The 23405-nt window shown below is 36.5% G+C and overlaps 1 protein-coding gene across 4 annotated transcripts in view; it reads left to right on the top strand.

Moving 5' to 3' along the window:
* The window catches only part of INTS9 (integrator complex subunit 9), a 132849-nt gene that overhangs the window by 45756 nt on the left and 63688 nt on the right, over positions 1 to 23405 (top strand). For all 4 annotated transcript variants that reach the window (XM_037813163.1, XM_037813161.1, XM_037813162.1 and 1 more), the window contains exons 2-4: positions 2987 to 3114; positions 15710 to 15770; positions 18806 to 18868. In XM_037813163.1, the coding sequence (XP_037669091.1) occupies positions 2987 to 3114; positions 15710 to 15770; positions 18806 to 18868 (252 nt within the window). The remainder of the gene's footprint in view (positions 1 to 2986; positions 3115 to 15709; positions 15771 to 18805; positions 18869 to 23405) is intronic.

Genomic DNA, 23405 nt, shown 5'->3' with positions numbered 1-23405 from the left:
TTTGTTCACACACCATACATTCCATCCTAAGTAAACAATCATTGGTTCCCTGTGTGGTCACATATTTATGTATTCAGCACCATTGCCACTATCTATATAAGGACACCTTCATATCTTCCACAAAGGAGGAAGAGTCAAAGAAGGCATAGAGACAAAAGAAAAAGAAAAGAGGAGAGAGGAAAAACAAAAAACAACAACACAAAACATGACAGCTAGAAAGCCACAAAAGGAGAGATAGCATTAACCTAAAGTAGAGTAAAGAGACAACATCACCAATGCCAGGAATCCCATACCTTTCCCCAACCCACCCCCCACACAGGCATTTAGCTTTGGTATATTGCCGTTGTTACGTTAAAGGAAGCATAATACAGTGTTTCAGTTAATTATAATCTCTAATTTGCATTGATTGTATTTTCCCCCCCGATCCCACCCTATTTTTAACACCTTGCAATGTTGACATTCATTTGTTCTACCTCATGTAAAAACATATTTGTATCTTTTATTACAGTTGTTGAGCACCCTAGGTTTCCCTGAGTTACACAGTCCCAGTCTTTATCCTTTGTCTTTTGTTGCAGTGTCTCACATGGTCCCGACCTTCCTCTTTCAACCATACTCACAGTAATCTTTGTTCAGTGTACTTACATTGCTGTGCTACTATCTCCCAAAATTGTATTCCAAACCTCTCACTCCTGTCTTTTCCTTTCGGTCTGCAGTGCTTCCTTTAGTGTTTCCTATAGAGCAGGTATCTTGTTCACAAACTCTGTCATTGTCTGTTGGTCAGAGAATATTTTAAGCTCTCCCTCATATTTCAAGGATAGTTTTGCTGGATGTAGGATTCTTGGTTGGTGGTTTTTCTCTTTCAGTATCTTAGGTATATCACCCCACTTCCTTCTTGTTTCCATGGTTTCTATTGAGAAATCCACATATAGTCTTTTATCAAGCTTCCTATGTACATGATGGATCGCTTTTCTCTTGCTGCTTTCAGGATTCTCTCTTTATTTTTGACGTTTGATAATCTGATTATTAAGTGTCATGGCATAGTCCTATTCAGATCTATTCTGTTTGGGGTACACTGCGCTTCTTGGATCTGTAATTTTATGTCTTTTATAAGAGATGGGAAATTTTCATTGATAATTTCCTCTTTTATTGCTTCTGCCCCTTTTCCCTTCTCTTCTCCTTCTGGGACACCAATGACACGTACATTCTTGCTTTACATTTTGTCCTTAAGTTCCCCATTCTTTTCTCTGTCTGTTCTTTTGTGTGTAGGCTTTCAGGTGCCTTGTTCTCCAGTTCCTGAGTGCTTTTTTCTGCCTCTTGAGATCTGCTGTTATATGTTTCCATTGTGTCTTTCATCTCTTGTGTTGTGCCTTTCATTTCCATAGATTCTGCCAGTTGGCTTTTTGAATTTTCAATTTCTACCTTATGTACGCCCAGTGTTTTCATTATATGCTTCATCTCCTTTGCCGTATCTTCCTTAAACTTTTTGAATTGACTGAAATAGTTGATTTTCAACAGATTGTTCTTAGAGAGGGATAAAGACCAAGCTAGCAATAGAGAACCAAATGGAGGTTGGAGGTAGGGATATCTGTCTTATTTAATAGGGAAAATTTGCTGTAATTCTGATACCTATTAAGGAATGAATTTATGTAAAGTATAATTACCCAAATCGTGTCTGTTGAACTTTTTTGAAACAGTTAAAATTTTAAATAATTTGTATCATTTATCATTAGTAACCTAACCTGGTGCCTTTTCAGAACATCAATTTTGATTTGGAAAATATAATCATCATACATAAACTTGTAATACAGGAAAATCTTGCAGAATTCCATGATTTCTTGTTTCTTGACCTTATATATTTTTAGGACATGCAGTTTAAAAAAATCATAGGTTCCTGTAATGTCCTCTAGAGAAAAGTGGAAAATTTACCCAGTGGTGGAACCAACTGAGTAACAAAGACCTGGGAAGATTTAGCCTAAGCTGCTGTGGCCTTGTGGGGCCAGGCATTGATGTAGCATTACTCTGACTTGTGCTGTACTGGTACTTAAATCAGAAAGAAAGGATGTATTTGTCGAGGGATTAAGAACATTGATCCCTCCATTTTCTGGGCTTTGCTGTTCAAGGGAGGCCTCTACTGAGTAACTTTAAAAGTGAGGGAAAAGGTGCTTCCCTCTTCATTTCTTTTCTTCAGAGCAACAGAATTATTAAAGGTGACAGGGTACCTGCCATATAAATAATTTTCACTCTGGCCTATCTGTCTTCACCACTACATTGAGGAGAATGTGAGAAATGTTTCAGATCAGTATGCTGTCTTGGCTCATTACACTCCTTTTAATACACTATTATGACTTGTGCCCCCTTTGACTTCTGAGCTCTGCTGCCAGTGGCAAGAGACTTTTGATTGCTCAGTAGATGTCCCACACTCCTGCTTAGTATCTTGACATCACAGAAGTCACTTGTCCTTTTGAGTCATTTCTTCTAACAAGAATGAGCATAAACCTTTACTGGCATTTGTTAATTAACCTCCCCATCCATTTCCAAAGAAAGCATTTGACCTATTTAAAGGAGGAGAAATACAAACCTAGAGTATAATTTGAGGATCCAGCTTAGAATTTAGTTGACTTGCACAGCTTTAAGCAGTACTTGGGTACAGATGGGATACTAGAAATTTGGAGGTATCATGGGAGTAGAGCAGATAATACAGCCTTGAAACCTTCAAATGTCAATAACTGCAGCCCCTCAAAAACTCTACTTTGCTTAAGATATAACTAGGTAGGTACCTTATGAAAAATTAGTATGATCTGAGTTTTTTTAGTATATTGAACTACTAGGGGAAGTGGTACCCTGATCAGTAAAAGAAGAAAGCCCTAGAAAGTTAGCTGTTCTTATGGGAGAAGATTATCAGTTTTACTTAATACATTTTACTTTTTAGGTTGTTTTCTCTAGTCGATTATTGATAAAAGTGGTTTTATTATTTTTCTTTTTTCAGTATTGCCTGACAGGGCATCCAACCTTACCATGCAATGTGCTCAAATTCAAATCAACCACCATCATGTTGGACTGTGGACTGGACATGACTTCCACTCTCAATTTCCTTCCTTTGCCACTTGTTCAAAGGTATGTGGTGTTGCATCCCAAAACAAAATGAGTTGAGTTTGCTGAAAATGGTGCCCATTAGTATGAAGATTATTAGTACCTTGTGTTTTATCATAAATTTATTTTGTTCTCTTAAAAATGTTCTTTATCAAAATAATGTCCTTTGGCTGGGTTAATGGAAAGTGTTCTATTGATTTATTGATTGACTGCTTTATTATAACTTATTCTGAGCTTCTATAAAATGTTCCTGCAACTGCTCAGTGCAAGTGAGGTCATGTATTTTTCATCTCTCTTGCTAATTTATATAAGAGCTGATAAACGGTCAACTGATGAGCCCAAGAATTGAATTTTAGAATCATTTAACTGCTTTTTTCAGGGACTTGACATCATAGAGTCTGACATTTCTTTTTGATAGGTATCTGCATTATTTTCATACTAGTCAATTTTAGATATCATAGAATCATATATGCAGCCAAAGTCCATGTCTTAAAGCAGATACATTACCTCAGGCCTACAACTATTGTTTACTCTTACTAAAACATCATCTTAAGAAATTGGTTTCCCAGCTTGCTGCTTTTAGAAGCAACAATTTATAAGAGAAGTGGTTAACTTTTAGAAGCTAAATATACTCCCAGTAGCAAAAAGGTGATATTCCATATAAAAAGGGACATAGAAAAGCTACCTAAAACAGATTTCAGAGCATAAAAGCATTCCAAGGGTGTAAACCTCTAATGTATCTCAGACACTCCTGAAGACATCACTTTGTGCAGGGATTGTTCATAAAGATAATCCTGTGAACCATCTAGAAAAATTATTATAAAGATCAACTATTGATTTTTCAGAGATAAGGTAAACAATAAGGTGACGGGGATAAGGTCAGAGATAATTCCAGATTACATTTTATGCAAAGCTTGTGGAATTCATTTAAAATTATACCCAGCACTTAGAAATACATTTACCATTGTACAGATAATATCCAAAAGAGTTAAAATAATACATTTATAATAGTTCAGAAATTTTAGGCATCAAATATATTGCTTTACAAAAATAGCTAAGGGTTATTTCTTATTGAAGTAGCCTGTTATTACTGTCTGTTTCCCCCAGAACATTAAAGTATTTGTTCATGTGGTGTTTTTTAAGAATCTACACTGTGCTAGGATCAGGGTTTCAGACGTGAACAAGACAATTTCCTTCCCTCATGGAACTTATAGTCTATCAGAGGAGAAAGACATTACAGAGTTGGAAATTTAATTATACTTGTGATAAGAATATAACCGTATAGTTGTCGAAAATTACTAGAAAAGTAAAATAAAGGATACTGTGAGGGCATACAAAAGGGCCCTAACCTTCTTTGTGGGGGCATGGAGGATTTTCTAGATGATCAAAACCTGAATTGGGCAGACAATCCCAGCTACATATTTTCCCTTACTGTTTATTCTCTTTTTTATCTAATAATTCTATTCTCACAGCCCTGGCTAAGCATTGGAAACCTCTTCCACTCTCTCAATTCTTTTACTCTTGAGAGGGAGGTTCTACTAGTAAGATGATAGCAACCCTCCTAGTTCCATACAAAAAGTCATCTTTTGCTCAGGCTAGAAACCTTGGAGACATACTAGGCTTCTCTCTTTTACACCCTACACCCAATCCATCAGCAAATCCTTTTGGCTCTATATTCACCTGCACTGCTGCCACACGAGTCTAAGCCACCATGATCTGTATTATTACACTAGCCTCGTGAATGGTTTCCCCGTGTCTACTCGTAGCTTTCCATAGACTGTTTTCTGCACAGCAGCAAGATGATCCTTTTGGGACATAAATTCAAATCACTCCCCTAGTCTCAGCCCTCCATTACTTTCCCGTTACACTTCCTAAATTCCAACATTTTACTTCAAGGCCCTACTTAAACTGGCTCCTGACTATTTCTGTCTCATTTCTAATTGTTCCTTTTCTTGTTCATTCCTCTGCATTCACATTAGTCTTCTTGTTATTTCCAAAACTAAATGCCTCAAGGCCTTGTTTCTTCTGCCTCAAAGATTATTTCTCCAGATAGCCTCATGGCTCCTAATTCTGTGCTCTAGTGGCATCTGATCAGCAAGGTCTTCTGTGACCTCCCTTGCCAGAATAATATCCCCTGTCCCTCTAAGTCCCCCTGTCTGCTTAATTTTTTCTTCATAGCACTTAATCATTACCTGACTTTTTTTTAATAAGAAGTTGTAGGTTTACAGAAAAACCATGCATAAATAGAGTTCCCATATACCACCTTGCATTAGTATGGTACATTTGTTACAAGTGATGAAAGAACATTTTTCTAACTGTGCTGTTAACTATAGTTCACGATTTACATTTTGGGTTCCCTGTTTGTGTTGTACAGTCCTATGAGGGTTTTTTAATACACATTTTTTATTGTGAAATTTAACATATATACATAACAGTGATAACTTTAAAAGTATGGTATAACAAGTTGTTAGAGATACAACAAGTAGTTAGAAGCAAACTTCAAAGAATGTTATGGGTTATAGTTCCAGTTTCAGTTCTTTCCTTTTTGTGAAATATAAGATATATACAGAAAGGTGATAACTTTCAAAGTACAATTTAACAAGTAGCTATAGAGCAAATTTCAAAGAATATTGTGGGTTATAGTTCCACCTTTTCAGTTATTTCTTTCTAGCTATTCTAATACCCTAGCATCTAAAAAAAAATCATATAAAGATTCAGTATTCATAATCTTTTGTTTAATCCTTTGTTAAATCGTAGCTTGTCTGTTGCTGCCCTTTCCTCTAATTCAGTCACTTTCTCAATCTTCAGTGGTGTCTAAGCAGAGACCACCCTAACTTGTTCATATTAAAAAGGGGTGTCAACATTATGGGGAAGGGAGCTGCATCTGATTGTTGTTAAAGAGGCTCTTGCCTCTGGGTTTCAGACCTTGTCTGGCGTAGGAACATTCCGGTGGATTTAAGTTTCTGAAAGATAAACTTAATGAGTGAAACTTTTATAGAATCTCAGATAGGGATCTAGGTATTTTGGGACTACTGTTGGTTAGGGCATGGCATAATGTAGTCATTTGGGATATCTAGCTGGAACTCGCATGAGAGAAACCTCCAGGATAGCCTCTTGACTCTATTGAAATCTCTTAGCCACTGTAATCTTTCTTTTCCCCCTTTTGGTCAAGAAGGTATTTTCAATCCCTGGATGCCAGGGTCAGGCTCATTCCTGGGAGTTGGGTCCCACATCACCAGGCAGATTCACTCCCCTGGGAGTCATGTCCCACGTAGTGGGGAGGTCAAAGAATATATTTGTCAATTTGGGCTTAGATAGACAAAGGCCACATATGAACAACAAAAGACATTCTCTGGAGGTGCCTCTTAGGCATAATTAAAGGAAGGCTTAGCCTCCCTTTTACAGCCATAAGTTTCACAAGAGCAAGCTTCAAGAAGTAGGGCTAGACTTATTAAGCATGGGGTTCCTAATTTCGCGTAGCATATATTCTGCCGAAGATAAAGAAGCAGTATCTCACGTTATCTTCACTTAGTTGTATGATCGTCATCACTCTCAATATGTAATGGTAGTTTTTCCATATACCAGTCTGTTGTTAGCTTTTTGTACCAGTGTCATACCTTAGAAGTATTTGATGCAAACACTTATTTATATTTGTAGTGCTACGTTGTAGGTTACATGCCTTTAAACAACCACTTTCGATCGTGTTCGTCTTCAGTGCGGCACTGATGCTTATAATCCCATTAACAAACCATAATCACCCCTGTCCATTCTCACACCTATAAGTTCACCCTCATTATCAAGTCTGTGCATATTAGGTTATCATTTCCTCTTCATTAGCTTCTGTCTGTCTCTAGGTCCCCTATATTCTACATTATAAGACACTGATTTTACATTGTTCAGGGAGTTCATGTTAGTGGTAACGTACAATATCTCTCCTTTTGTGTCTGGATTATTTCACTCAGCATTATGTCTTCAAGGTTCATCCATGTGTCATATGTTACACGACCTCATTCCTTCTTACTGCTGCATAGTATTCCACTGTGTATATATACCACATTTTGTTTATACATTCATCTGTTGAAGGACACTTGGATTGTTTCCATCTCTTGGCAATTGTGAACAGTGCCACTATGAACATCAGTGTGCAAATATCTGTTTGTGTACTGCTTTCATATCTTCTGGGTGTACGTCAAGAAGTGAAATTGTCGGATCATAGGGTAGCTCAGTATTTAGTTTTCTGAGGAACCACCAAACTGTCTTCCACAGTGGCTGTACCATTATACATTCCCACCAGCAATGAATGAGTCCTAGTTTCTCCACATCCTCTCCAGGATTTGTGCTCCCTGTTTATATAACTGCAGCCATTCTGATGTGTGTGAGATGATATCTCGTTGTGGGCTTGATTTGTATTTCCCTAATAGCTAGTGAGTATGAACATTTTGTGTGAGTGTTTTTTAACCATTTGTATTTCCTCTTCAGGGAATTGTCTTTTCATATCTTTTGCGTATTTGGGCTGTTTGTACTATTGCTGTTGAGTTGTAGGATTTCTTTATATATGCAGGATATCAGTCTCTTATCAGATATATGGTTTCCATATATTTTCAACCATTGTGTTGGCTGCTTCTTCACCTTTTTGACAAATTCCTTTGAGGTACAGAAGCTTTTGATTTTGAGGAGCCCCCATTTTTCTATTTTTTCTTTCATTGCTTGTGCTTTGGGTGAAAGATCTAAGACGTGACCTCCTAATACTAGGTCTTGAAGATGTTTCCCTACATTATCTTCTAGGAGTTTTATGGTACTATCTCTTATATTGAGGTCTTTGGTCCACTTTGAGTAAATTTTTCTGTAGGGTGTGAAGTAGGGGTCCTCTTTCATTCTTTTGGATATGAAAATCCAGTTCTCTCAGTCCCATTTATTAAAGAGACTGTTCTGTCCCTTCTCAGTGGATTTGGGGGCCTTATAAAAAATCAGTCGACAGTAGATCTGGGGGTCTATTTCCGAACTCTCGATTCAGTTCCGTTGAATAATATGTGTGTCTTTGTTTCAGTACTACGCTGTTTTGACTATTGTGGCTTTATAGTAAACTTCAAAGTGAGAAAGTGTAAGTCCTCCCACTTTGTTGTTCTTTTATAAAATGCTTTTTAGCAATTCAAGGCACCTGTCTCTTCCAAATAAATTTGATAGCTAGCTTTTCCGAGTCTGCAAAGTATGTTGTTGGAATTTTGATTGGAATTGCATTGAATCTGTAGATCAGTTTGGGTAGAATTGACATCTTAACAGCATTTAGCCTTCCTATCTATGAACACAGAATATTTTTCCACCTCTTTAGGTCCCCTTTTATTTCTTCTAGTAAAGTTATATAGTTTTCTCTGTAGAGGTCTTTTACATCCTTGGTTAAGTTCATTCCTAGGTACTTGGTTTTTTTTAGTTGCTACGAGAATGGAATGTTTTTCTTGAGTGTCTCTTCAGTCAGTTCAGTTCTAGTGTCAAGGAACATTACTGACTTGCACATTAATTTTCTATCCTGCCACTTTGCTGAATTTTTTATTAGCTCAAGTAGCTGTGTAGTTGGTTTCTCAGAATTTTCCAAATACACAATCATATCATCTGCAAATAATGACAGTTTTACTTCTTCCTTTCCAATTATGATGCCTTTTATTTCTTTGTCTTTCCAGATTGCTCTGGCTAGAACTTCTAGCACAATGTTGAACAATAGTTGTGACAGTGGGCGTTCTATTCTTGTTCCCAATCTCAGGGGGAAGGCTTTCAGTCTCTCACTGTTGAGTACTATGCTGGCTGTGGGTTTTTTGTATATGCCCTTTATCATATTGAGAAAATTTCCTTCAATTCCTACCTTTAAAGTGATTTTATTAAAAAAGGATGCTGAATTTTGTCAAATGCTTTTTCAGCATCTATTGAGATGATCATTTGATTTTTCCCTTTCCATTTGTTAATGAGTTATATTACATTGATTGATTTTCTTATGTTGAACCATGCTTGCATGCCTGGGATGAACCCCACTTGGTCGTGGTGTATGATTCTTTTAATGTGTCTTTGGATTCAATTTGCAAGTATTTTGTTGAGAATTTTTGCATCTGTATTCATTAGGGAGATTGGCCTGTGGTTTTCCTTTGTTGTAGCATCTTTATCTGGTTTTGGTATTAGAGTAATATTAGCTTCATAAAATGAGTTAGGTAGTGTACCATTTTGTTCAATTTTTTGAAAGAGTTTGAGCAGGAACGGTGTCAGTTCTTTTGGAAGGTTTGGTAAATTGCCCTTTGAGGCCATCTGGCCCTGGGCTTTTATTTGTAGGAAGCTTTTTGATGACTGATTGGATCTCTTTACTTGTAATTGCTTTGTTGAAGTCTTCTATTTCTTCTTGGGTCAGTCTAGGCTGTTTATGTGTTTCCAAGAAATTATCCACTTCCATTAAATTGTCTAGTTTGTTGGCCTACACTTATTCATAGTATCCTCTTATGATTTTTTGGATTTCTTCGGGATCCACAGTAATGTCCCCCGTCTCATTTATGATTTTTTTTTTTATTTGGGTCTTTTCTCTTTTTGACTTTGTCAGTCTAGCTAAGGGTTTGTCAATCTTGATGATCTCAAAGAACCAACTTTTGGTGTTATTTATTCTCTCTATTGTTTTTTTTGGTCTCCATATCATTTATTTCTGCTTTAATCCTTGTTATTTCTTTTCTTCTACTTGTTTTAGAGTTAGTTTGCTGATCATTCTCTAGCTTCTTCAGGTGTTCCATTAGTTATTTGATTTTAGCTCTTTTTTCCTTTTTAATGTATGCATTTAGAGCTATAAATTTCTTCCTCAGCACTGCCTTTGCTGAGCCTCATAGGTTTTTTTCTTTTTAAATGCAATTTTATTGAGATATATTCACATACCCTAATTATCCAAAGTGTATAATCAGTTGTTCACAGTATCATGATATAGTTGTGGTCCCATAAGTTTTGATATTTTGGTTCTCATTTTCATTTGTCTATAGATATTTACCAATTTCTCTTGTAATTTCTTCTTTGACCCCCTGATTGTTTTTAAGAGTTTATTGTTTAACCTCCATATATATGTGAATGTTCTGTTTCTTTGATAGTTATTGACTTCTAGTTGCATTCCATTTTGGTCAGAGAATTTGGTTTGAATAATTTCAATCTTTTTAGGTTTATTGAGGCTTGTTTTATGCCCCAGCATATGATCTATCCTGGAGAATGTTCTGTGAGTGCTGAAGAATGCATATCCTGGTAATTTGGGATGTAATGCTCTATTTATGTCTATTAAGTCTAAATCATTTACCTTTGCTCCTTTGTATATATGAATATGATTTTTTTTCTGAACCATTTGAAATTAAGATGCAGACGTGATGCTCCTTAACCCCTTGTTTTGGTTTACTAAAAGTCCCGGCATGCAATATACCAGAAATGGGTTGGGTGTTACAATGGGAATTTATTAGCTTACAAATTTACAATTCTAAGGCAATGAAAATGTCCAACTCAAGGCATCAACAGGATGATACCTGTACTCTGAAGACAGGTTGCTGGCAGCTGGAACACTTCTGTCACATGGGAAGCCATATGGCTGGCATCTGCTGGTTCTTGGCTCCTGGTTTTTGTTGCTTTCAGCTTCTGGTTCCAGTGGCTTCCTCTCTGACCTTCTGTGGGTCCTCTCTTAGCTTCTCTGGGGCTTTTCTATGAACTTCTCTTAAATTCATCTCTTCACTTCTGTATGTGTTTTATCCTCTCATAAAGTACTCCAGTAGAAGGATTAAGACTCACCTTGAATGGGATGGGTCATATCTCAGTTGAAATAACCTAAGCAAAAGGCCCCACCCACAACAGGTCTGCACCCACAGGAAAGCATTAAAAGAACATGGGCCTTCCAGATTGATCCTGTGCCAGATAAGCCCTGAAACCTAGAGGTACCAGTCTCTCCAAGAACATCAACCAGTTCATTCTTCTACCCCATAAGGCTAACACCCCTTTCCAGCACAAATATGTTAAAATGGTCATTGCCCAGATGTCCCTGAAGATTGAGAAGGTGTGACTGAGAAATTAGGATTTTACAAATGACTGTGACTACAGTCTCATTACATAGATATTTCTTCTTAGTGCCTAGTGTTTTAGAATAACCAGAAGGAAATACCTGAAGTTGTTAAACTGTAATCCAGTAGTCCTAATCTTTGTTTGAATGGATCTACTTCTGGATGTTTTGTTTTGTTCCACTGATCTATATATCGATCTCTGACAATACTACACTGTCTTAGTTAACGTGCCTTTATTGTAAGTCTTAAAATTGGGTGGAGTGCAATACTAGTGGTGAATAAGAGGGAGGAGTGAGGGGAATGAATGTTTGGGGTCTTTTTTTTTTCTCATTTCTTTTCCTGGATTAATGCAAATGTTCTAAAAATGATCATGGTGATGAAAACACAAATATGTGATGATACTGTGAAATATTGTTTACTTTGGATGGATTGTATGGTATGTGAATATATCTCAATAAAATTACATTAAAAAAAAGAAAGAACATAGCCTTTTCCAGGGTACATAACAGCTTCAAACCACCATACCCCCTAAATACTTGAGTGCATATTTCCTAAGATCAAGGACATTCTTTTACATGACTACATTATAATTAACAAAATACTGTACCAGTATCTAATCTGCATATCCTATTCATCAATTGCCCCTATAAAGCTCTTTATAACAATAAAAACATTATGATGATTTCTAGTCTAGGATGCAATCCAGATCACACATTGCATTTAAGTTGTCATATCTTTAGTCTCTAATCTGGAAGAGTTCCTCAGTCTCTTTTATGACCTACGCATTTTAATAGTACAGGCCAGTTATTGGATAGGTCTTATATTTCCTCATGGTAAGGCTGAGGTTATTATTTTTGGTAGGAATTGGCATAAATGATTTTATATAATATCAGAAGGCATATGATGTCCGTTTTCCCCAGAATCATCTTTCTGAATTGCAGATCTAATCTTGTGTCTCACCTGTTTAAAACTTTCAGTGGTTTTTCATCACTCTTAGGATACATACCATACTCTCACTTTGCCTTCTCTCCAGTATCTTCTTTATACTATGCCTCTTGCTCTTTGTTTTCTTCCAGAGTCTTAGAGAAATCATATTACCCCCTGCTTCAGAGCCATGACTTGTTCCTTCACAGGAGCTTGTGTCTCAAATTCATTTCTGTACAAGACAAACATAAGTGACAGTCAAGTTGAATTGCAGGAGGGGAAGATGGAAGTCTTTGGGACTCTTCTTGAAGTTTTATCTGAATAACCTTTATGTAAGATGTCTTTGTCAAGGAATGATGAGAATAACTGGAAGAAATTATTGCGATTTAAAGCTTTCTTCTTTCTTTATTCTCTCCAAACCCTGTCCCTTGACCTGAATTTTCCCTTGACTCTATTACTATCCACATCTCACCTCAATCATCATATTTCAGGAAAGTCTTTTGCTGCTGAATAGACTAGTCCCTTATTATGTGATGTTTGTCACACTGTCCTATACTGTTTCATCATCTATAATAGCCTGTTCTGTTTATTTGTGTGATTATTTGATTTGTCTATCTTCCCTACCTTCTTGGGAGGGCAAGTGTGTTTTGTTTACAATCTTATCACCAGCCCCTAGCTGAGTGCTTGTTACATAAATAATTATTCATAAACAGATTGAGTGGAGATGAACACCTCATTCCCTTGCAGTACTACACAAATGATGGCACTGTTCCCTCTTTTTGGAAAGACCTCCTCCATCTTCACTTCCTTACTCCTAGTCCCTGTTCTCCCACCCAACCTGTCATAAGTGTACTTTCTGTGTGAACCCATAATGTCTTCTGGTTACCCCTGTCATAGCTCCTATTTTACTCTATTGTAGTTTGCTGTTTACTATCTCCCTATCCTAGATTGCAGACTCCTAAAAGGCAGGAATTGTTTTATTTACTGTCATATCCCAGCACTTTGCACATTTTGCAGTTTAAGCTTTTGATAAATATTGTTTGAATGAATATATGTAGTCATGAGTTTTTCATCATTTTCTGATTATAAAAGTAATACATTTTAAAGTAGGAAATAAGAAAAATTAAAAGTATGAAAAAATCAGTTACATATCATCTTGTTCTTTCTACATTCAGTGTGTTTCTAGGTGCTAGATTCATTTAAAATGCCCTGAATTGCTTATTTCTTTGTTTTTTTGGTTTTGAACCATGGGAATACTGTCTTATCTATTAAAAAAAAATTACCAAAAAATGAGGTCACATATAGATATGTTTTTTAACTGTAAAATATGGCCTTTTTTCACTAAGATATTAAGTAGTGAATACAAAGATATGTTCATCTTTAATCATAATTTTCTAATATCTTCACCTCCAAGATTTTATTAAAATAGCTTTCTGTGAAGAGACCTTTCTGTTTCCTTGTTTATAAAATTTACAGTTTTTGTAGTCAATAAAAGCAAAGTAATAATAGCTTAAAGTTTACTAACTCTTTATGGTTTAATCATTAACTCAGTGGAACTCATTAACCATATATTTTCATCTGTATAGTCAACATCCCTTTGCCATATGGTGGCAGATTTGTATGGCTCGTCATCTTGAGCACTGTTGTTAAAACATGGTATCCTCCTTTGAGTATTCAGCCCCATCTACTAGCAATTTCTCAAATCCAGAATAAGTATGGGTGTTTAATAGAAGGCTTCAGTATTATAGGGTATTTGTCAAGAGTTCAAACCCTACAATACCTAAAATTATTGCTTTTTTAAAAATTATTTTTTGATGAGCAGTGTACCATTTCTAATCATTTTTCGAGGACAAATGAATGAATCAGTCATCTATATTTTGAAGGCTAATTTATGTGTGTCTGATGGGAAACAGAGAGAATGAATATTCTTTGATCCAGTTCTCTTTGTAAATGAAATGAGATATTTATAACCTTGTTTTAGAGAGTTAACATGCAGGAAATGAAAGCAGTAACCACATTGACTTGACATTACACTTTTATTAGAATGCTTGGTTTTTGAAACCAATCTGATAATAAATACATTTTTCAAGAAGTAAGAAGTCTACAAGTGATTAAGAAATGAGATGGGAATTAAAACATCTAGTGGTTATAGGATTTTTTCTCTGAGAAGTTAAAGCAGAAAACTCCCAGAGTAAAAATAAATGCTTACCAGATATAATTTATACCAACCAAATTTGATTCTCCCAGTAGTGATTTTCATTCTCAAATATGAAATTCAAAAATCTCACTTTTTGATTAATAAAGGCAAAATGGAAACAGTTCGTGAATCTTGGTAAAGGTATATAGTTCATTGTACTGTTTTTGCAGCTCTTCTGTGAGTTTGGGATTATTTTAAAATTAAGTTACCTCGCAAATTCTCACTTTTTTTTCCTAAAAAAAGTTACTCAGGTTAACCTTCAATAGAAGATGGACAGTTATTAACATATATATGTTTATTTTTTACTTTTATACCTGCTGCTTAATTACAAAGTCAGAATTTGATAAAATTGCTTTGGGGAGTAGATGAGGCCATACTAATATTTGGTTTCTGGTTATAGAGTCCGTTTAGTCTCATGCACTTTTTTTTTTTTCAATTTTCATAGTGGTTTTATTCACAATTGGCAAAAGATGGAAGCAACTCAAGTGTCCACCAACCAATAAATGGATGAACAAAATATGGCATGCACATACAATGAAACACCACCCAGCCATAAATAGGAATGTCACACCCTTCTTCTGCCCTTTATTTTTACTTTACGTACTTTAATTTTGTAGGGAAGCTCTGAAATCCTTTTGCCATTTCAAGTTGTGTTTCTTCTTACCAACAAATTTTTTTTCTTTATTGAATTATGTGCATTTTCTCTCCATTAGAATTTTTCTGGTCAATTAATAGTGCTGAGGTAAATCCAGAGATTACCAGAAGTGAATGATTTCTGAATCTAGACTTTTTTAATGTAAAGTATATGTACATGAAATTAACTTCACCTTCTAGATACACTCAGGTATTATGGTGTCATTTTGTAACATTTGGGAAATCTGGCTTCAATTTCAGAATTGGAAACTCAGGCCACCAGTGATCAGCTGACTAATATAACCTGTGAATACAGAATATGGATTTCACTAGAATTCAAGTATTTTTAGTCTCAGTGAATTTTGGCCTGCAGATAGTGAGCCTCTTTTATATGGGTGTTCTTGTGAGCACCTAACCTCTCTGAGTCTTGTTTACTAGTTCTACTTTTTGATGATTCTCATTCTGCTCACTCCTCAGAGTCGTTCTCAAATGTAAACACAGAGAAGTTGGAAGCAATGATTGGAAAACTATAAAATGCTCGAGTGTCTCATCTTTCCTTTTTCTTTACTACTGTGAATATAATTCTATTAGTTTTTCCAATTCAGTGCTCAACTATTTGACCTCTTAATATTCCATTGCCACATAATTCTTAAGCTTGATACTACATGGTTATTTTTTATCTTTTTGATTTGTATTTTCGGTGAGCGTTGCTGCCAGTAATTTCAAACTGTTTTTAACTTTATGGAGACAGTACAGTCACCATGAAATCACTGAGAATTATAATTTATTTAGGATAATTTAATCTTTTGTTTTTCAGTCCCAGGCTGTCTAATCTTCCTGGCTGGTCTCTAAAGGATGGAAATGCTTTCTTGGACAAGGTAATGATTAACTGAAGCATATATCTATCTGTACCCAGTGGAAAGCTATCTTGTCATATTGGAGCCACTCTGTAATAAAGTGACTGATGGGCTCATTTTTTTTCACATGTATTCTTCCTGAAAAATCCAAAGATCCATGCTGAAGTCTTTATTGCTTGGTGATCATTGTTTTTAAGATCCTTTTAAGGAATCTCATTGTTCAGATTCATATCCAATTTAGTCATGTATAAAAATCTAGTACTTCTGCAGTAAATACATTTTATCAGCACAGAAAGAAATTGCAGTGAGAGTTTGAAAGGTAATGCTTATTCAGTAGTTCACTCTCATTTTGAGACTGTATGGATTCAATGACTGGAAGGATTAAAGCTTTAAAAAAAAGTTAAAGACTCAAGTATATGAGTTTTAAACTGTTTCTGTCAGGAGTCAGAGCAGGTAGGGCTTTATAAGAAGTTTGGGTTTTATTCTAAGGGTGATGAGAGGCCATAGCCAGTTGAGGGGAGGACATTGTCATCATCTGAGTGGATCACTCTGGCTGCTATATGGAGAACAGACTAAGGAGTGGGATATTTAAGTTTTAAGGCAGTATGCTCTTTGCGGGATGGGGTGGGGTGGGGGGGCAGTGGCACACATGTTCTTATGTACAGTAGAGGGCTTTCCAACTATGATTGATGATTCTATTCCAGCCCTTTTCTGATAACCTAGAATGGGCAATCTTATAGTTTGTGGGAAAAGAACACCATTTTAGGAATTCAGGGTTTGGGATCCTATTATGACTTTCACCACTGTCTAACTAGACCTAAGTAAATGACTTAAATTACATTTCTTTTTTTCAAGGCTGTTAAATTTTTAGCAATAGGTTATCCTCATAGTAATTCCTTCCTCAGATCACTATTTAGATAGTTAACTTATAAATGAAGGATCAAAAATACAAAAAAAAAAATTAAAAGCTATAATCTAGTCAAATTTTATACTAAAAAACTCAGAGGTAAAGGAAGTTTAAACACTGTAAAGCTCATCAGGCTGCTTCTTAGTCCTCTAAATCACTCTTCCTCTCATAAGTTTCACAACTGAAAAAACTGAATAAAGAGTTTAAGATTTATAAAATGATTCGTCTGAACAGGCATTTCCTTCTTGTAAAAGATACTGTTAAATAAAGAGATGCTCTTTTTACAGAATTAATTCCTGTAACTACACCCCAATCTAATGTGCAAGCCAAATGCAATTTGAAACCAGATTTCCCTCATAGCTAACTGCAAAATTATGTGACATTCAGGAACCTGTGCACCTGATTTCAGCCTAACTCTCCTGCTGGCTATAAATCATTGTTCCCTGAGAAGGGCTCAGAAGCATCCCATTACCAGTGTATTGTGAGTGAAATGACTTGCATGTGTATGTGGGAGTATTTCATAAGAAGGGGGTGGTGAATAAAATACAGTGACATTGTAAGTGTTTGGAATGGCAAATATGTTTCTCCAGGCATGAAGGATGAGAGTCTAGAGAAGAGACTATCATATAAGGTAGATATACCCTGATGAAGCGTTATGGGGAAGAAAATTGCATAGCCAGTTTAAGACTAGACAAAGCTTTGAAATTTCCCATGATTTGCCTATATATAATCATTTTTAATCTCATCCTAAGGAAGTTGGGAGTATTCTATTAAACATAATTGCTTACTTGTTTTTAGCTGGCAGGTAAATTATAATGTAAAAGCTATTTTCAGCATTTTTTTGTCTCAGCCTGTCACTGGTTAACAGTACTAATATAAGGAGAGGAATCAGTCGTCAGTGTAAGGCAAGAAGAAATGTTCTATTAAGGTTTGATATGAGACTTGTTAAGAATAGTTAAATTCGAAAGGAAAAGAACTTATAGATAACATCCTATTTTCAGGTAAAAATTGAGAGTAAAATCATTCAGGTTCTGGTTTCATTGTAAAGTCATAGATAGCATTGACTTTGATGGCTCAAAAAAATTCTGAGACTGGTGTTTAAAATGTTAGGGAAGAAAACTCTAGGGGCCTTCTGTAGGCGTTGTAGCAGACAGAACCTGTTGATGGCCCACCCTTATCTCTCAAGCCTTACCACTTCAGTTTTTTCTGTCAGAATTCCAGATAGCCGTATCCTTTTGCCTGAGAGTTTTTCCCTGAAGCTGCACAAAGTATAGGAGTTGATATATAAACATCCAGATTCCTTGTCCCTTGGTAGGACAATTCTGAGGTATATATTTTGTATCATTTCTCGAAGTTTCCCCCTGAGAATAAGTACCAGTTGCCCATAGTGATCCATTATCAGCCATCTTCCTTTCCCTGTATCACTTTCCCATTCTCCTGCTGTTTTTTCAGCACCTCCCATATAAACTACTTGCACTCAAACCCTTTTCTCAGGGGCTGCTTCTGAGGGAACCCAAACTAAGAGATGACTATTCAATATGGCAAGCCATGGGTAGGGTAGGGAGATTATATTCATGGTGGTGCCTACTCTTCACCTCCCTCCATATTTGTCCATTTCTCTCCATTTCTTGGTAGGAGGAAAAGGAGGCTCTTAAGTATTTTTCTGGGGCTATGACTTCTAACCTGACTGCATAATAGAATCAGTGGAGATGCTTGTTACAAATACAGATTCCATGGCCTTATCCCCAGAGATTCTGATCCCTTCAGTCTTACATAGAGCCCAGAACTCTTTACTTTAATCATTGTCCCCAGATAACTCTGATGTTGCTGATGTGGTCTGTATAAATATTTGGAAACCATTTGCTCATGTGTTATGGAAGCAGCATGTGTCCATTCATGACTTTTTCAAAAAGGCAGCAAGAAATGTGGATTCTAGTCCTGAGTCTGCACCAGCTATCATTTTTACCTTCAATAAGACACACAGTCTCCTGAGCATAGACAGGGAACTGTCGGCCTGTTAAATAACTTTTCAGCTTCCCTCTACTCTAACCGTCTGTGATTCTTCATGAAAAGTTTGGTTTTTGGATTAAATTTCTTGGGTGTTATATCTGTTGGATATCTCCTCCTGGTATTTTTCCTTTTCTTTTAGGAGCTAAAGGAGTGCTCGGGTCATGTATTTGTGGATTCTGTTCCTGAATTCTGCTTACCAGAGGTAAGATTAAAGTTAATCTTATTGTAGAAAAAAAGCATATCCTGTAATCTCTCAAAATGAAATCTAGAAATAATTTTAAGGGATTTAGCTTCCTGTGTTCAAATTGAAATGTATCTATTATTCCAGGTACATAGTTATACAGCTAAAATATTATCATTTCAGGGCTTTTATAGTTTCTAAATCATTTAAGTCACTCTTCTTCCTTAGGGCTCCTTGCTTTTTCTATAAATCCCCACTAAAACTTCTACTGAGGTATGGTTTTGAGCTAGGTAAGGATGTAACTCAAGCCTTTTTTTTTTTTTCCCATTATAATGTCAGGGTGCCTAGATCAGACATATCTTTCATAATGTTACTTATAATAGGTAACTGAGAATTCATACTATCAGTGAATGTTAGTAAAGTGTAAAAATTCTTGCTGACTTGACATATATTGAATATTGCTTGAAATTCATGAATTCTGAACTGAGTCATGTATATCTGTCATATACATATTACCATCACAGTAAAACTTGTAAGAGTTTGGAGCCAAGTTCATAGTTTTGAAGAAACTAAAATTAGTTTCCATTAGTTTTAAAGAAAACTAATCTCAGCCTATAAGCCTAATCCCCAAAGTGGTCTACATGGGATTTTCATCAGACAGATGAAGCATGAGGAAGCCAGTGGCCATTCTAGGGCTCGGAGAAAATCAATGAGAAGCTGCCATCCTATTCTTTCCATGTGCCCAGTGGATTACAATGCCTTAGAAAATACTTTCACAATTCAGTGTCAAAGAGAAAAGAAAATTTGAAGTACAGTGTTCTGGTTTGCTAATGCTGCCGGGATGCAAAATACCAGAAATGGATTGGCATTTATAAAATGGAGTTTATTTGGTTGCAAAATTACAGTCTTAAAGCCATAAAGTGTCCAAGGTAGGGGGGTACCTTCACTGAAGGAGGGCCGTTGGTGTCCAGAAAACCTCTATTAGCTTGGAAGGCTCATGGCTGGCATCCACTTGCTCCCAGGTTATGTTTCACAATGGCATTCTCTAAAATGTTGCTCTTGGGGCATTTGTCCTTTCTTAGCTTCTCCAGAGCAAAAGTCTGCTTTCGAAGGCCATCTCCAAAACGTCTCTGTAAGCTGCAGCTCCTCTCTTAGCTCCTGTGCATTCTTCAAAGTGTCCCTCTTGGCTGTAGCAAGCTCGCTCCTTCTGTCTGAGCTTATATAGTGCTCTAGTAAACTAATCAAGGCCCACGTTGAATGGTCAGGGCCACACCTCCATGGAAATTATCCAATCAGAGTTATCACCCACAGTTGGGTGGGTCACATCTCCATGGAAACACTCAAAGACTTACAATCTAATCAACACTAATACCTCTGCCCACACAAGATTACATCAAAGAATATGGCATTTGGGGGGACATAATACATGCAAACTGGCACATATGGTTTCCCTTATTTCTCTCTTCTGCCCTTCCTGTTTCTCTACTTTTTTTGATGCCCTATAGATAAAATTTTTTTAAAGTGTGTATATGTGCCTTTTTGAGGTACCAGAGAGAAGGAGTGAAGGTGGCAGATAAGGGAGGAAGTTTACAGTATAGTAGTAAGAATAAGGATGAAGGTAGAGCTCTCCCTCAATGCTACTAAATTCTTTTTGTCATCCTCATTTGTCCTGTAGGTATTGTGGGACAGTTGCCATCTGTTCAGAGATTCCTAATCCCATGTGCTACATTCATTTTCAGTTTACCACATATGGCATGAACTATTGCAACCTTGAGTTTATGGGCAACAATGTAGAATTTATGAATGGGTGTTCTGACGACTTTCTGACTTGATCCATAGAATACTAAGCTCTTTTTTTTTTTAATTTTATTTTATTTTGAAATAAATTCAAAGTTATAGGAACAGTTGCAAAAACAATACAAACCCCATACACAGAACTCCAGCATACCCTGACCCCCCTCCCCTGATACCCCAATCCACCAACTTTAACATCCTGTCACACTGGTATTTCTTTCTCTCTCTCCCTCCCTCCCTGTCTATCATCCATCATCTATTGCTCTGTCTTCTGAACGTATGAGAGCTAGCTGCACCCATCCTTGAACAAACACTATAATTCACATATACAATTCCCATGAACAAGAACATTCTTTTATGCAATCCCATTAAATGCAGCTAAGAAGTACTAGAGATTCAACATTGATACAAAGCATGCATTCTATATTTCCTTTTTTTGTTTTTCCCCTATGTCTCAACTGTGTCCCTTTGAGCCTCCTGTCCTCCATCCTCAGAACCCATCCAGGGTCATCCTTGGCATTCAATTGTCATCTATTTAGACTGTGGTTTTTTTTTTTTCCCCTCAATTGTGGAAACATATATACAGCCTAAATCTTCCCATTCTACCCCCTCCCTAGCATTCCATTAGTGGGATTAATCACATTTAGAATGTTGTAATGCTGTCTCTTTCCCTCCATCCATTACTAGAAATTTCCCTTTACCTCAAACAGCAACCCTACACTCATTTCTTAACTCCCCATTGCCCCTTCCCCCATTTCTCTTAACCCATACTCTACTTTTCATCTCTGTGGTCATATTCTCTGATAATTGCTTTGTGTTTACTGTGGGGCTTAAAATTAAACTCTTAAATCCATAACAATCTTGTTTTTCTTTGATACCAACTTAACTTCAATAGGACACATAAACTATGCTCATCTACTCCTCCATTCCCCCACCTTTCTATAGTTCTTGTCAAAACTTACATATTTTACATTGAGTTCAAAACCACTGATTTGTCATTAGAGTTTGTGTATTTTAGATCATGTAGGAAGTAAATAGTGGAGTTACAATCCACAAATTATTGACTTCTATTTGTTTTCCATTGTGGTCAGAGAATGTGCTTTGAGTATATCCAATCTTTTTTTTTTTTTTTTTTTAATTTATTGAGGCTTGTTTTATGTACCAGCATATTAGTCCATTCTGGAGAAAAATCCATGATCACTAAAAAAATGAGTTTCTTGGTAATTTGGGATGTAAGGTTCTATATATGTCTGTTAAAATTCTCTATATCTCTTTCTCCTTTCTTTGTTTCTCTGTCAGTGGAGCTTCCTTTAGTATCTGAAGTAGGGCAGGTCTTTTATTAGCAAAATCTCTCAGCATTTGTTTGTGAAAAATTTAAGCTCTCCCTCAAATTTGAAGGAGAGTTTTGCTGGATAAAGTATTCTTGGTTGGAAATTTTTCTCTCTCAGTATTTTAAATATGTCATGCCACTGCCTTCTCGCCTCCATTGTGGCCGCTGAGTAGTCACTACTTAGTCTTATGTTGTTTCCTTTGTATGTGGTGAATTGCTTTTCTCTTGCTGCTGTCAGAACTTGCTCCTTCTCTTCAGTATTTGAGAGTCTGATCAGAATATGTCTCGGAGTGGGTTTATTTGGTTTTATTCTATTTGGAGTTCGCTGGGCATTTATGCTTTGTGTATTTATATTGTGTAGAAGGTTGGGGAATTTTTCCCCAACAATTTCTTTGAATTCTTTTTGTAGACCTTTACCCTTCTGTTCCCTTTCTGGGACACCAGTGAGTCTTAAGTTTGGACGTTTTATTTTATCTATCATATCCCTGAGATCCATTTTGATTTTTTCAATTTTTTTCTCCCTTCTTTCTTTTGTTCTTTTATTTTCTGTTCTGTGGATTTCTAGGACACTGAGTCGTCGTTCAGCTTCCTCTAATCTTGTATTATGAGTATCCAGAGTCTTTTTAATTTGGCCAACAGTTTCTTTTATTTCCATAAGATCTTCTATTTTTTTATTTACTCTTGTAATGTCTTCTTTATGCTCTTCTAGTGTCTTCTTTATGTCCCTTATATCCTGTTCCATGGTCTTCTTCATGTCCTTTATATCCTTTGCCATGTTTTCATTCGTCGATTGTAGTTCTTTGATTAATTGTGCCAAGTACTGTGTCTCTTCTGATATTTTGATTTGGGTCTTTGGGATTGCATTCTCCATATCATCTGGTTTTATCATATGCATTAAGATTTTCTGTTGTTTTTGGCCTCTTGGCATTTGCTTTGCTTGATAGGGTTCTTTCACGTTGTAAAAAAAAAAAAGAATACCAATCTAATTTTTCAGAAATACAAGTTGGTGGTGTATACTTTCTCTGCCTAACCAGCAGATGACGTCTGCGAGTCACCTGTACCCCTCAAGTCAGTTCTCAACTTTGTTCTTGTGGTGTGTGGGGAAATGATTCTTGTGGGGTTCAGTTGGTGAACTCAATTTGGATGTGTTGCTGGAGCCGTCTGCTCTGAATGTGGGGCGTGTGTCCGGGTGGCTAGGGAGGCAGGGCAGCTTTAATATTCAAACCTCCCAGGTGTTTCCGGAGATTCAAGGCTGTTGCAAGAGTCTAAGCCTTCATTTCAGTTCTGCCCCCGATCCTCTCTGATGCTGACCAACAAATCACTGGCCTTGACGTAGCGTCCCTGGGTTTTCCGAGCAGGCCCCCCTTCTCAGCTGTGATCTTCCAGGACCTCTGCTGAGGGAAGGCTATGCTACGTCACAAGTGCACGCCATCC

The sequence above is a fragment of the Choloepus didactylus genome, chromosome 20 (genome assembly GCF_015220235.1).
Source record: "Choloepus didactylus isolate mChoDid1 chromosome 20, mChoDid1.pri, whole genome shotgun sequence".
NCBI lineage: Eukaryota > Metazoa > Chordata > Mammalia > Pilosa > Megalonychidae > Choloepus > Choloepus didactylus.
The sequence above is the reverse complement of the archived record's forward strand: the minus strand, read 5'-3'. Positions and strand labels throughout refer to the sequence as shown.